We start from the raw sequence: 14,622 nt of genomic DNA, 5'->3' as shown, positions 1-14,622 counted from the left end.
CTATTATGGTCTGACAGCTCAATACAAAACCACTGGGTGATATCAGAAACCTTGTTGGAGCAGACCAAGCCTGTCTAGCGATTCTATAGCCAATATATTGAGTATTGTTTTCAAGCTTTACCCCAGATCTTGACAAATTTAGTTCATCTGCCACTTAGCTCTACCAGCTATCAATAAGTGGAGTAAAAGGGGCAGGAAATGCCGAAATAACCATGGCAGACCACATTTATCGTTGGTTCGTACCACCATTAGATTTCATTTTTAATGCAATAAATGCCGAGGTGGTGCTACCCCACCTCCCACGGCAAAGTACTATACTAGGAACAGCTTATCGTTGTGGTTATGGTGCTACCCCACCTCCCACGGCAAAGTACTATACTTGGAACAGCTTATCGTTGTGGTTATGGTGCTACCCCACCTCCCACGGCAAAGTACTATACTGGGAACAGCTTATTGTTGTGGTTATGGTGCTACCCCACCTCCCACGGCAAAGTACTATACTTGGAACAGCTTATCGTTGTGGTTATGGTGCTACCCCACCTCCCACGGCAAAGTACTATACTTGGAACAGCTTATCGTTGTGGTTATGGTGCTACCCTACCTCCCACGGCAAAGTACTATACTGGGAACAGCTTATTTTAGTGGTTATGGTGCTACCCCACCTCCCACGGCAAAGTACTATACTGGGAACAGATTATTTTAGTTGTTATGGTGCTACCCCACCTCCCACAGCAAAGTACTATACTGGGAACAGCTGATTGTAGTGGTTATGGTACTTAGAGTGTCCCCTTAAAGGGACACTTCAGGCACCCAGACCACTTCTGCCCATTGGAGTGGTCTGGGTGCCAACTCCCACTACCCTTAACCATGCAACTGTAATTACTGCAGTTTTTAATAAACTGTAATAATTACCTTGCAGGGTTAACTCCACCTCTAGTGGCTGTCTGTGTTGACAGCCACTAGAGGTCACTTCCTGACTCATAGCACAGATTTTCTGTACTAGAGTGTCGCTGGACGTCCTCACGCTGTGTGAGGACCTCCAGTGTCACTCATTTCCTCATAGGAAAGCATTTTCAATGCTTTCCTATGGAGAGGTCTAATGCGAGGTGTGCGGCATTGCCGCGCATGCGCATTAGGTCTTCCCGGCCGGCATGATGAAGGGGAGGAGCGGTGGCGGAGTAGGAAGCAGCGACGTGGGACATGTCGCTGCCTCTGGTAAGTGACTGAAGGGATTTTCACCCCTTCAGCAACCGTGGATGGGAGGTGGAAGGGAGAAGGGACCTGCAGTGCTAGGAAAACGGATTGTTTTCCTGGCACTGGAGTGTCCCTTTAAGTGCTCTATATTCCAGATCACACACATATGGCACTTGCTCCCAATCTCCACTGGAAGCAGCTCCTTGGACCCTGATATAATATTCCCCAAATTACGGGTGATGTTTTAATTTCAGAAATTAATTTATTGTATCTAAAACAAGGTTATTTATAACGACAAAGTACGGAAGGGACAAAGTGGGGCAATTCAGGACACAATGTAACATTCAGACAACTCTACAAACCATTTGGGCTGACTCAGAGTTTCAGCCTGTAGTCTTTAGAAAATGATAGGCATTGTTTAACAATCTGACAAAATGAAATGGACTTGGTCCAAAGCCTCCAAGCACAATCACCACTTAACCAATAAACTGTAAGAATATGATATACTGTAGTGGTTTTGGTGCTTGGAGTATCTCTATAAAATTTGAAAAGCGATGTCCATCTAATCCTTAGGGGGGAAAAAACAAAAGTCCCCTATCTGCTCCAAACTGATCCATTTTTCCGTTCTTATATCGCAAACTATTCACTGTTTGTTTTGTCGGCAGGTTCACTCCTTGAGCAACATTAAGAGCCCCATTTCCATAATGAACCCAACTACTAGACTAAGCCAGGTTTTACCTACCATTCACCGCCAGCTGTCCTGCCTCTCTGCGCACTGCATGGGCCCCTCATCACCTCCACAATAAAACACAATTCCTTCAACCGGAAGAGCTCTCACTAACTCTGGGCAAATATTTATCTTCAGTCTTGTCTTCTTGCAACACTCTCTCCTAACCACCTTCTTCATTCTGTCCAGGGTTTATTATTATTATTATTATTATTATTATTATTACCATTTATATAGCGCCAACAGATTCCGTAGCGCTTTACAATATTATGGGAGGGGATTTAACTATAAATAGGACAATTACAAAACAATAGGTTGGAGAGGACCCTGCTCAAACGAGCTTACATTCTATAGGAGGTGGGGTGTAAAACACATTAGGACAGGATCTACCCCTCTCTGTATTCACAACTTTCTCCCATTTCATGAAATTCCTTAACTAATTCTGCTGGAATCCCCCCGTACATTCCACAGCTTTAAGGTAGTAGTGTGATTTTGGAGATATTACATCATACACCTGGCATTATTATTATTATTATTATTATTTACATAGCACCAACAAATACCACAGCGCTGTATAATAGGTGGACTAACAAACACGTAATTTTAACCAGACAAATGGACGCACAGAAACAGAGGGTCTGCTCAATGAGCTTACATGCTAGGAGGGGTTATAGTTACACAAGGTAAGAGTAAGGGCAGAAAAGAAGGTTGGTAGAATAGTACAATCAGGGTGTAGCATGTAAACTAAATACACCTGGCACAATCAGGGCGTAACATGTAAATTAACTACACCTGGCACAATCAGGGCGTAACATGTAAATTAACTACACCTGGCACAATCAGGGCGTAATATGTAAATTAACTACACCTGGCACAATCAGGGCGTAACATGTAAATTAAATACACCTGGCAAAATCAGGGCGTAACATGTAAATTAATATTACACCTCGGCCTCGTTCCCATGGTTCCAGGAAAGGAATTATTAAGCGTACATGCCCTCGTGCAGTATTTAAGGAGCACCATGCAGAAACAATGTTGCCCTAAACACAAAAGTGCTCCAGAAGTAAGTAGTGCCAGGGAAATAGGTCAAATTCATCTTAACCTAGTAAGTGCCTCAATAGCATTTAGGTTATGGTGCTACCCCACCTCCCACGGCAAAGTGAACGAACAGAACCTATCCCTTCCACAGATCTGGCAGTTTAGATTGAAACATTCTTTGAAAACCCACTTATTATCTGAAACTCCTGAAATTTATTTGGTTTCCACCTAACTCAGTCCAACACCTGACTGTCTCCTCCGTCACAATCTGATCTGCCTCTGCTGACACAATCTCTTGCTAGATTGCAAGCTCTGCAGGAGCAATTCCTCACTAGGTGTTTTTTTTTTCTTTTTTTTCAGGCAATGCTACACATTTATTAAACTCCAGATGCAGATTTTGTCCTAAAATGTGTATTTCTGTTGTCAATTCTCCAAATTCCCAGTTTGGTGACACCCCAATACACCGGATTAGATTTTTTGAAGTCCTACTTTTCTCTTACCTCATGTCTCCTGTTGCCTGATGTATCTCTCACTGATTGTCCTGCAATCTGTTTGCAGATAGCGAACCTTTGATCAGTGTCCCTCGCCCCTAAGCCAATGACCCTCTGAATTTTGTTTTGTCCGGGAAGAGGCCCTTTCACGATTTCTCTTTATTTCCCGTAAAGAATCCCAGCATGCACAGACATGGAACTAGAAACATAGAATGTGACGGCAGATAAGAACCAATCGGCCCATCTAGTCTGCCCAGAACTAAAACCACCTTAACCCCTTAAGGACACATGAAATGTGTGACATGTCATGATTCCCCTTTATTCCAGAAGTTTGGAGGGGTTAAGGGGTTAAACCAGCACTTTGATTAGTCAACAGAAGGTGTATGTGACCGGTATAGTAACTGAACGTGGGAATTCGAAGTAATACATGGTTTTATTTCAGCTTTTTTGGAATATTTTGTAAAAAGTTTTAATAGTTCCACATGATGACGTTTTCAAAGAATTATATGTCAGCGTCTTAGAAGGGTTTATTCACCAAATAGTGACTTACTTTAAATTGAAAACTCTAGACAACAGAACCCTCTTATATATTATGAAATGGAAAGACTTCTCATTGAGCCGCATTGGGAGTCTGTGATTGGACAGACACAGAACGTCTGCATGGTTTTATTTAAAACATATCTACGAAACAGTCATTTTTACATATTATGTTTGGTATTTGGGCAGTGGAGTATCTCTTTAAATAAGTTAAAGCCATACTGCTAAGAGAATCCAGTCCTTATTCACTAAACTGAAATTCTGCTGAATTAATACCTAATTTTGAGCAGAACTTCTTTAACTCCTATTTTGCCAGCTCAGCTTAATTCCCAAACTTTTAAAATGATTTACTATTTTGAAAACTATATTAATATATCGACATATTTGTGATATTTTAATATTTTTTGGGGGGGAAATGTATCCAAATGTACTATAATCCCCTTGCATTGGATCAATAAACCCCACTTGTTGGATGACTTAAAGGGACGCCAGCAGCCATGTTAAACAAATACTCCTCCAAATAAACTACTGAGGGGAGCTGGCCACGTGCTCTCTCCAGGTGAAGAAAGTAACCGTATGTCAACCAAACCCCCATTAATCTTTCACTGGAAGCTGTCTGCTCCTAACAGCAACATAATGGCCGGGAATTGTGACTGATGAGACTGGGGATCTGCCCATGGAGATCATTACTCTGCTGTTTTGGTGAATTTGTCACCTGCTAACACGTGTTAGGCTGATAAACACAATTTGGCATAACAGAGCCATGTTCTCTCCTATGTCGGCCAATTCTAAAAACTATTGATTAGTATAGAAATTCATTAGACCAGTACTGACGTCTGAAAAGGCATTATGGGACAGATAAGGATGGAATGTTCACACAACCACAACCCAATGTCAGATGTTCCTGGAGAAGAAGAGTAGTCTACAGGTTTCCACTTATTAGACCATATAGGAGGGTAGGATAGCGGACACGGCCACATTAATTCCTGAAGGCAGTGAATAATACAGTGATCTGATATTGTCGACTTCATTCCCTTTGATCCAGCCGTGGCTTAGCTCCAATAAAACCAATGTATATCCAGATCACTATTAGCTCCGTAGACACTACAGTTTAAAGGGACAGTATAGTCACCAAAACGGTTTTAGCTTAATGAAGCAGTTTTGGTGTATAGATCATGCGCTGCAGTCTCACTGCTCAATTCTTTTATTGAGGAGTTCAATCACTTTGTCTATGCAGTCCTAGTCACACCCCATCGGTCTATGACTCACATGGCCTCCATGAAAAAAAACTGGTTTAGTTTTCAATCAGATTTTGCAGCACAGTGTTTCCACTTTAGAAGTTCTCACCTCCTGGGCTGTGAATTGGAAGCTTAAAAAATAGAATAGCAAGTGTAAACAGGGCCGGCACAACCACAGGCAGATTATGCAGCCTCCTAGGGCAGCCCGGCTCGGGGCACTGCACAGCGCTCCCCTCCAGTTGGTCAGTCATTGTAGCATGGCCAAGCCGCAGACCAGGGTAGAAGAGCTTGTATCACTCTACTCTGAAAGGAAGTGCTTACTGAGAGCGCCGAATTGCTTCCTGTCAGACCGGGGAGCGGAAAACAAGCTCCTCTACCGGGGTTCGCGGTAGAGGGAGGTGAGCCAACATGGTGCGGTAGTGGGGGAGGGGAATGAGGGGAGCAAAGAGACGCATGGGGTTGCTTAGACACACAGAGTGGACTGCTAATAGACACACAGAGTGGACTGAGAGGAGCAAAGAGACACACATGAGGGGGTCAAAAAGACATGGGGAGGCTGAGAGGGAAGAAGACACATGGGGGGGGCTAAGAGGGGTAAAGAGACACATGGAGGGCTGAGGGGGCAACGAGGGCTGAAGGTGGCAAAGACACAAAGGCATCTGTGGGGGCAAAGACACACGGGGTCTGAAGGGGCAAAGAAACACTCAAGGGGGGGCAAAGAGACAAATGGGGGGCTGAGAAGGGCAACGAGACACACAAGGGGTATTTAGGGAAGCAAAGAGTCTTGGGGGGATAAGAGACACACGGAGGGGCTGTGGGGGGATAAGAGACACACGGAGGGGCTGTGGGGGGATAAGAGACACACGGAGGGGCTGTGGGGGGATAAGAGACACACGGAGGGGCTGAGGGGGGGACAAGAGACACACGGAGGGGCTGAGGGGGGACAAGAGACACAGGGTGGGGCTGAGGGGGGAACAAGAGACACAGGGTGGGGCTGAGGGGGGAACAAGAGACACAGGGTGGGGCTGAGGGGGGAACAAGAGACACAGGGTGGGGCTGAGGGGGGAACAAGAGACACAGGGTGGGGCTGAGGGGGGAACAAGAGACACAGGGTGGGGCTGAGGGGGGAACAAGAGACACAGGGTGGGGCTGAGGGGGGAACAAGAGACACAGGGTGGGGCTGAAGGGGGAACAAGAGACACAGGGTGGGGCTGAGGGGGGAACAAGAGACACAGGGTGGGGCTGAGGGGGGAACAAGAGACACAGGGTGGGGCTGAGGGGGGAACAAGAGACACATGGGGGCCCTGGAGAGGATAAAGAGATACAGAGTGTCTAGGGGGACAGAGACACAGAGGGTGTGTGGGGACAAAAAGACAGTGGGAGGACAAAGACAGACAATGGAGGTAGGGGACTCAGTGGGGCTGGGGTAACACAAATAGTCACACAGTAGGGCTGGGGACAAAGACGAAGAGACAAAGTGGGGTTGGGGTAACAACAGACTCACAGAGGGCTGAAGGGAACAAAGACACACAGAGTGGCTGGTGGAGACATAGAAAAACACAGATGGACTGGGGGAGGCATAGAGACACACGGAGGAACTGGGGGAGACAGAAAGAGACACTGAGGAGATATATCCCCAATACCGAGACACTGAGGAGATATATCCCCAATACCGAGACACTGAGGAGGTATCCCCATTCCAATCTAGTCATGTAAAGGTACAAGAGACCTGCAGATGGCAGTAGAGATCTAGGTTTTGTTAGAAGGTAAATGGAAGTAGAAATTTAATCTGATCTCTGCTAATGGTGCCTGCAGACCCTGGCCTGAGACCAGATACAATGTTACTAGCTAGAGAACTATAGTGGTTATGGTTCGTTGATATCAAAGTATATAAAGGAGAGGAAGATACATATTGTTCTTGTTTCTACATTCCGGTTGGGTCCAAATGTTATTACCCAACTTTACTTCACTAATTTTATTCACTGTGAATGGGTGAAAGACTGATTTTGGTAATAAAACCTATTAGCCCAATGGGCTGTAACCTCTCTCACCGGGCAAAACAGAATTATTTTATCATAAAAACCTGACACTATGTTTTATGTTCTCATATTCAAACGGACGTTGCAAGTCTAGTTTTAATAGACCTCCTTAGAATGATGGTTTATTAAATAGCCAGGAGTCCTGGGAACTGACAAAGGAACAAGAAATGGCAGACAAAAATAACTGCGTTTGAAAATAATTGTTCCTGTTTTGGCTTAAAACTTGCAATTCCCCAGTAAGTTTTCCATCATTTCCAGTTCATTAAATAAAACGCCTGTCAATTTCGTTGCCCTAGATTTTTAGATCCTCCTGTGACCGAATGTGTGGAGAGAATGCAAAAACAAGTGGATAAAAAAAAAAAAAAAAAAAAAAAAAGTGGATGGCTGGAGTGAGTGATAACGATAAAGTGCAGGCAAGCCTCTGTCCAAAGGTCACTCCCGACCTTTATAAACCTAGAAACCCAAAGTAAAGAAAAAAAATCAATACAAAATGGCAGGGCACCACAGACACTAATATTTACCAGTAGTGATGTCGCGAACACGACATTTTCGGTTCGCGAACAGGAACTTCCGCAAACGTTCGCGAACCGGGCAAACCGCCACTGACTTCAATGGGCAGGCGAATTTTAAATCCCACAGGGACTCTTTCTGGCCACAAAAGTGATGGAAAAGTTGTTTCAAGGGGACTAACACCTGGACTGTGGCATGCCGGAGAGGGATCCATGGCAAAACTCCCATGGAAAATTACATAGTTGATGCAGAGTCTGGTTTTAATCCATAAAGGGCATAAATCACCTAACATTCCTAAATCACAATGGATATGGATTGACACCTGACATATGACATATTGACACCTTGACATATGGATTGACACCTGTCCTCAGAGACCCTGATACACACTGACACAGAGCAGAATAGGGACTATTCCCCCTACATAGGGTCACTTGGCAGATATGGATTGACACCTATCCTAAGGATCCCTGATACACACTGACACAGAGCAGAATAGGGACTGTTCCCCCTACATAGGGTCACTTGGCAGATATGGATTGACACCTGTCCTCAGAGACCCTGATACACACTGACACAGAGCAGAATAGGGACTATTCCCCCTACATAGGGTCATTTGGCAGATATGGATTGACACCTGTCCTCAGAGACCCTGATACACACTGACACAGAGCAGAATAGGGACTGTTCCCCCTACATAGGGTCACTTGGCAGATATGGATTGACACTTATCCTAAGGATCCCTGATACACACTGACACAGAGCAGAATAGAGACTGTTCCCCCTACATAGGGTCACTTGGCAGATATGGCGTGGTCGTGGGAGGAGGAGGATTACTTTCACCTCTTCCCCTGTTAGATTCCCGTTGTGCTGTGACATCACCCTTATACGCTGTGTAAAGCATACTTTTTAATTTATTTTGCAAATGCTGCATCCTTTCCGACTTGTAATTCGGTAACATTTCCGCCACTGTCTGCTTATACCGGGGGTCTAGTAGCGTGGACACCCAGCACAGGTCGTTCTCCTTCAGCCTTTTTGTACGAGGGTCCCTCAACAGGCATGACAGCATGAAAGACCCCATTTGCACAAGGTTGGATGCCGAGCTACTAATTTCCCGTTCCTCCTCCTCACACAGAGCAGAATAGGGACTGTTCCCCCTACATAGGGTCACTTGGCAGATATGGATTGACACCTGTCCTCAAAGCCCCTGATACACACTGACACAGAGCAGAATAGGGATGTGGAATAGCACCTGGGGAGCTGGGGGGGTGCCGTTGATGTGGAGCAAGATGCAGCAGCAGAAGAGGACTCAGCCGAGGAGGTTATGGAAGAGGATGGAGTAGGAGTAGAGGAGGTGGCAGCAGACCTGCCTGCAAGTCGTGGCGGTGTCACCAACTCCTCTGCAGAGCCACGCATTCCATGCTTGGCAGCCGTCAGCAGGTTTACCCAATGCGCAGTGGAGGTTATATACCTGCCCTGACCATGCTTTGCAGACCAGGTATCAGTGGTCAGATGGACCCTTGCCCCAACACTGTGTGCCAGACATGCCATTACTTCCTTTTGCACAATCGAGTACAGGTTGGGGATTGCCTTTTGTGAAAAGAAATTTCGTCCGGGTACCTTCCACTGCGGTGTCCCAATAGCTACAAATTTTTTGGACGCCTCAGACTCCAGCAGCTTGTATGGTAAAAGCTGGCGGGCTAGGGGGGCGTGTCCTAACTACTGAAGCGAGAAGTCGCCATGCGTACGCCAGGCATACCGTACGCAACATGCAGGAGGCAGAGGGAATCCTGGGGCAACTGGGTCTCCCCCCGGACTCGCTACTCACATCGAAGCCTCCAACAAACTCCACGCTCCCTCCATATTGGGGCAACGCCGAGGCTCCAACATTTGTCCCTGGAAACCTAGCCGGGACATCATGCACAACTTGAATGGGGAAAACGGGACTAACAGGTAAACCCTGCTTACGGAGACTCTCAGGTCATTGATCGTGTCAAGAGGAGGGGAACAACTTCAAAAATAGATTCCTGGCAAATTCTGAAAAAAAACGTGCAAACATGAATCCTGAAAGTACAGAAAGACAAAACCACAAGAATTTTTTGAAGATGACAAATAGCTGTGTGATATAATGTAGAAACATTTTATTCACCAGATAAAAAGAAAACAACCGACTTAATACAATTTTTTTTTTTACAACTTTGGTAGTTTTGCATTGATTTTTTTTTTTTTAGCCAGTACTTCCTTTAGATATTGCACTGAATATAGTAAACTCTGTCGTATGTTAGTTTTAGTTGCCAGAAAAGCTAAATAATAGTTTTCACATTTGGTAGATAGCTTGTGTGTGCTAATATTCATACTTGCATTTTGAATTTTAAGGCAGTATTTCTTTTTTTATAAGCAGATTTTGATATTTTTGTATCTTTTTAAACATATATTTTCTCAAGCCGCTTTGATAGATTAACATTTCTTTATTTTATTAATCAACGTGCTTAATCGTATTGGTGTACTAATTTCCAGTATATCTAAAAATGTTTTACATATTTTCTGATTTTAATTGCCATGTGTACCTTTCGTATGCCCATGTGAAACGTTTTACCATTCAGGGCCCAGAGTGGGGTCATTTAAACAGATCATACCTCGAGTGCAGAGTGCGTTTAATCCGACTCGTAAATGTTAGTTATTCACTAAGCTTAGTGAAAACATAGTTGGCTTAAAGATGTTTTCTATTCAAGTTCTTGTGCCCCACAGTTCAAATTAACATTCAAATTACAATTCATGACAGATCACACAAGTGAATAGCCCTGCCAATGTCGTCTCAGAATTTTTTTGTTATCTAAGAAGAAATAAAAATGCATATCAACGAAAAATGCTTTTCCTAGCTGTTATGGTATTGAAAGCCATCTGTGATTTCCCTATGCACAATTAGCAATGCTAACTGCTGTATGACGCCCCCTAGCTGTGTACACATAGTTTAACTTTTATAAGTATTATTCCAACTAGGTACTACTATACTAATCCTCAGTCAGCTGTTGACTACTTTTCAATGCTTTTCCTGTGCCTAGTCAGGGTAACAAGATCTTTGAATATTTTATACTATAGTTAGCGATGTTACATTTGTATTCAAGTGTCCTAGATCAGTTAGATAAGCCAGCGCCTAGATTGAATGCTCCATAAAGTTTATAACGCATTGTGCCGTCAAGGTTTCGTTAGACCTGCTCAGCTAAACTAGGACCACATTTTAATTGTATACTCAGTGTAATGTGTAAACGTGGACAATCTCGACATCAATAACAAAAAAATGTGCACGGATTTATGAAAACCCCATTGTTAAAAATGTTGATGATCAGCGTGAGGAATGCTATTGGGGCACCACACGCCTGCAGTTATGATTTTTTTGCACTGGAAAAATAAAGAATTAAAAAAAAAAAAAAGCTGGCGGGCTAATAGTTCGGACAAGCCAGCTGTCAGACGCTGGGCAAGGGGGTGACTTTCTGACATTGGCTTCTTACGCTCAAACATGTCCTTGACAGACACCTGACTGTGGGCAGATGAGCGGGAACTGCTCAAGGCGAGAGACGGAGTGGCGGATGGCTGAGAGGGGGCAAGGAGGACAGCAGTGGTTGACGTGGCTGAAGATGCTGGACCAGGAGGAGGATGGCGGCTTAGAGCAGGCGTGCTGCTTGTACTCATGTGTTGATCCCATAGGCGTTTGTGATGTGCGATCATGTGCCTACGCAAAGCAGTTGTACCTAGGTGGGTGTTGCAAATGGCATCGCTGTTGTCAGAGGCAGACACACAAAAAAATGTCACACTGCTGAGCTCTGCAATGACTGCATTCTGGTGGTGGACACAGCATGCGTTGATTGGCGTGCTGTCGGGCTGACCCCGGGTGCCGATGCATGCTGTCTGACTGTGCCACTAGCTCCTTGCGACGACCTTCCCATGCTTCCAACTCGTCTCCTCCTCTCTGTCTCCCAATCTGAACTTTCGCCCTGTTCTTCTTCTTGCCGAGCTGGCACCCACATGACATCCATGGACGCATCGTCTTTATCAACCGCTTCACTTGTATCTGACAACCCAGCAAAGGAAGCAGCAGCGGGTACAACATAATCATAATCACATCGTACGTCCATGTGTGTAATGCTGCCTGCCTGAGACATAGACCAGATATGAGTGGCACTGTGCAGTGGCAGGGGTTGGCAGAGTACACGCTGTAGGCCTGACACACCCGCATGAAGTCGACTAACTGCTATTCAATCTATAACAGTGGAAAAACTTTTTTTGGTTTTAAATGCACGCTATTGTGACACCAGATATGAGTGGCAAAGTGGACTGGCAGAGGTTGGCAGAGTACACGCTGAAGGTCTGACACCCAGACGCTTGCAGACAATTAAGTGCTATTCAATCTATTACAGTGAAAACATTTTTTTTTGTTTTTAAATGCAAGCTTAAGCTATTGTGACACCAGATATGAGTGGTGGCACTGGGCAAGTCGGGACAGTATCCACTGTGAGCCTGACACAGAAGCAGGCAGGCAACTGCAATTAGATTACACAGGGAAAAAAAATGATGTTCTAGCCCTAAAAAGGGCTTTTTGGGGTGCTGTCCTTACAGCAGAGATCAGATGAGTCCTTCAGGACTGGAGTGGACACTGAATACCCTAGCCTAGCTATCAATTTCCCTATCAAATGAGCAGCAGCTACACTTTCCCTTCTCTATCTAAGAATGCAGCTTCAGAATGAATCTAAAATGGATGCTGTACAGGAGGTGGGAGGGTCTGGAAGGGAGGGTCTGCTGCTAATTTGCTGGAATGTGTCTGCTGACCATGAGGCACAGGGTCAAAGTTTGCTCAATGATGACGAATAGGGGCGGATTGAACCACGCATGTGTTCGCCCGCCGTGGCGAACGCGAACACGCTATGTTCGCCGGGAACTATTCGCCGGCGAACAGTTCGGTACATCACTATTTACCAGCTTCATATGGAATATCTCAAAACAGGTCTTGGGGTTCTCTCAGCAAGGCTCAACGCGTTTCATCAGTCGTCCGACTTCCTCAGGAGTCTTATGATGTGATGTCCAGAATGAAGTGGAGGGATCACTTCACTTGTCCTTCCTGCTCCAATCTACTTTTTCTTCTTTCATTTGACAGTCTTCTTTTTCTTCTGACACTGTCATCTCTCCTCATTGGCTCCTTCTGTTCATTTCTCTTTCTAATCCCTTTCTGCTACTTTCACTCCCTTCTGCTACTTTCACTCCCTTCTGCTCCTTGCTGACCCCTTCCTGCTCCTTGCTGACCCTTTGATTCTCTTTGCTGCCCCTTCCGGCTCCTTGCTGACCCTTCTTGTTCTTTCTGCTCCTTTACCTTCCTGCTCCTTGCTGACCCTTTCCGCTCCTTCTCCTACTTTACCTTTCTGCTCCTTTAACCTTGTATGTGTTTTGGGGTGCTTTTGAAGTTCTGCCTCTCTGCCTGGAGATAATTGAGTTATTACAGTATCTGACCCAATTATCTCCCAGGCAGAGAGGAGGGATTGTATGTTTACTATGGGAGTGTTATACTTTGTAACCCTGTTGCGCTTGGTGTAGAACTTTGTGTTGGAGTCCCCAACAAGGTCCATGTGGGAGTACCCCTTGCATGGGGACTTGCATAAAAGCCAGTGTGGCACCCATTATAATCATTCCTGTTACACCCGTCATCTAGTTTCGGCTGATGTTTGGGTACCTGTCTACTTTGCTGGGAGAATACACTTTGGAGTCTGACCTTTGTATGGAGAATTGCGAGCTATTATCACTCAAGCTCTAGCAGTTTGGAAGGAAATAGGCAAACGAGTATCTATTATACCAGCATTCGTTACAAAATGGTTTAAAAAATCCTCTAAAAAATATTGGATTTTCTCTGCATGAATTCTGCCATTTTGTACAGAATTGTCATTTCAGAAAATGCAGCCACATTTACGATGTCTTCAAAAAGACAAACAAAAAACTTTTCCTGTGGCGAAAATGTTGGAAAGATTAATAAATTGTTTGATACACCAGAAAAATTGCATTAATCAATAAATTATGGTTAGGAAGCAAAAGAAGCGACCGACAAAAAAAATCTGTCAGATTTAATAAATTGATCTCAAAATACCCCGGGAAAATTCCAAACAAGGCAAAAAACTGTCCATGACACTCTGACACATCTCCCTGATGTTTTCGTCAATGGGGAACCAGCTTATCCAGCTCACAAACGACATTACTTGAATAGGAGTGGTGGCTGTGGCGGCTGTGCTGGTCAGTGTAATCTGAAAGAACATCAAACTATCTGCCTGTCAGTCAGCTTTATCCTACAATCTGTTTAACCGAGGACCATAGGCTGGCATTGTGTGTCCCAGGGGGACATTGGAAACTTGCTCAAAGGGTTAAGGAGACATTACTCAGTGGAGAGTTCTTTCATAGGCTTATTTTTAATAATACATTATGTGTATTGCATTGAAATATAAATTCAAAAAAGGAAAGGAGATACTAGCATTTTAAATTGCTTCATTTACACCATAACCTTATAGCTACAGTTATAATACACTGTGTGCGGGGAGACAGGGGACCTCCTTACACCATAACCTTATAGCTGCAGTTATAATACACTGTGTGCGGGGAGACAGGGGACCTCCTTACACCATAACCATATAGCTGCAGTTATAATACACTGTGTGCGGGGAGAGAGGGGACCTCCTTACACCATAACCTTATAGCTGCAGTTATAATACACTGTGTGCGGGAGACAGGGGACCTCCTTACACCATAACCTTATAGCTGCAGTTATAATACACTGTGTGCAGGGAGACAGGGGACCTCCTTACACCATAACCTTA

General features: G+C 44.7%; 1 protein-coding gene across 3 annotated transcripts in view; it reads right to left on the bottom strand.

Annotated features, from left to right (window-relative positions):
* MASP2 (MBL associated serine protease 2) overlaps positions 1-3,567 on the bottom strand; it is a 104,036-nt gene extending 100,469 nt beyond the window's left edge. The window contains exon 1 of one of the 3 annotated variants that reach the window (XM_063436886.1): positions 3,460-3,567. In XM_063436886.1, the coding sequence (XP_063292956.1) occupies positions 3,460-3,464 (5 nt within the window). In that variant the 5' untranslated portion in view covers positions 3,465-3,567. Of the gene's footprint in view, positions 1-1,936; positions 2,037-3,459 lie in introns of those variants that run through there. The other 2 variants (XM_063436885.1, XM_063436887.1) reach the window with 2 other exon arrangements.
* Positions 3,568-14,622: the final 11,055 nt, after the last annotated feature.

Source organism: Pelobates fuscus, chromosome 11 (genome assembly GCF_036172605.1).
Source record: "Pelobates fuscus isolate aPelFus1 chromosome 11, aPelFus1.pri, whole genome shotgun sequence".
Taxonomy (NCBI): domain Eukaryota; kingdom Metazoa; phylum Chordata; class Amphibia; order Anura; family Pelobatidae; genus Pelobates; species Pelobates fuscus.
Note: the sequence above shows the minus strand (reverse complement) of the source record. Positions and strands in the feature narration are given on the sequence as shown.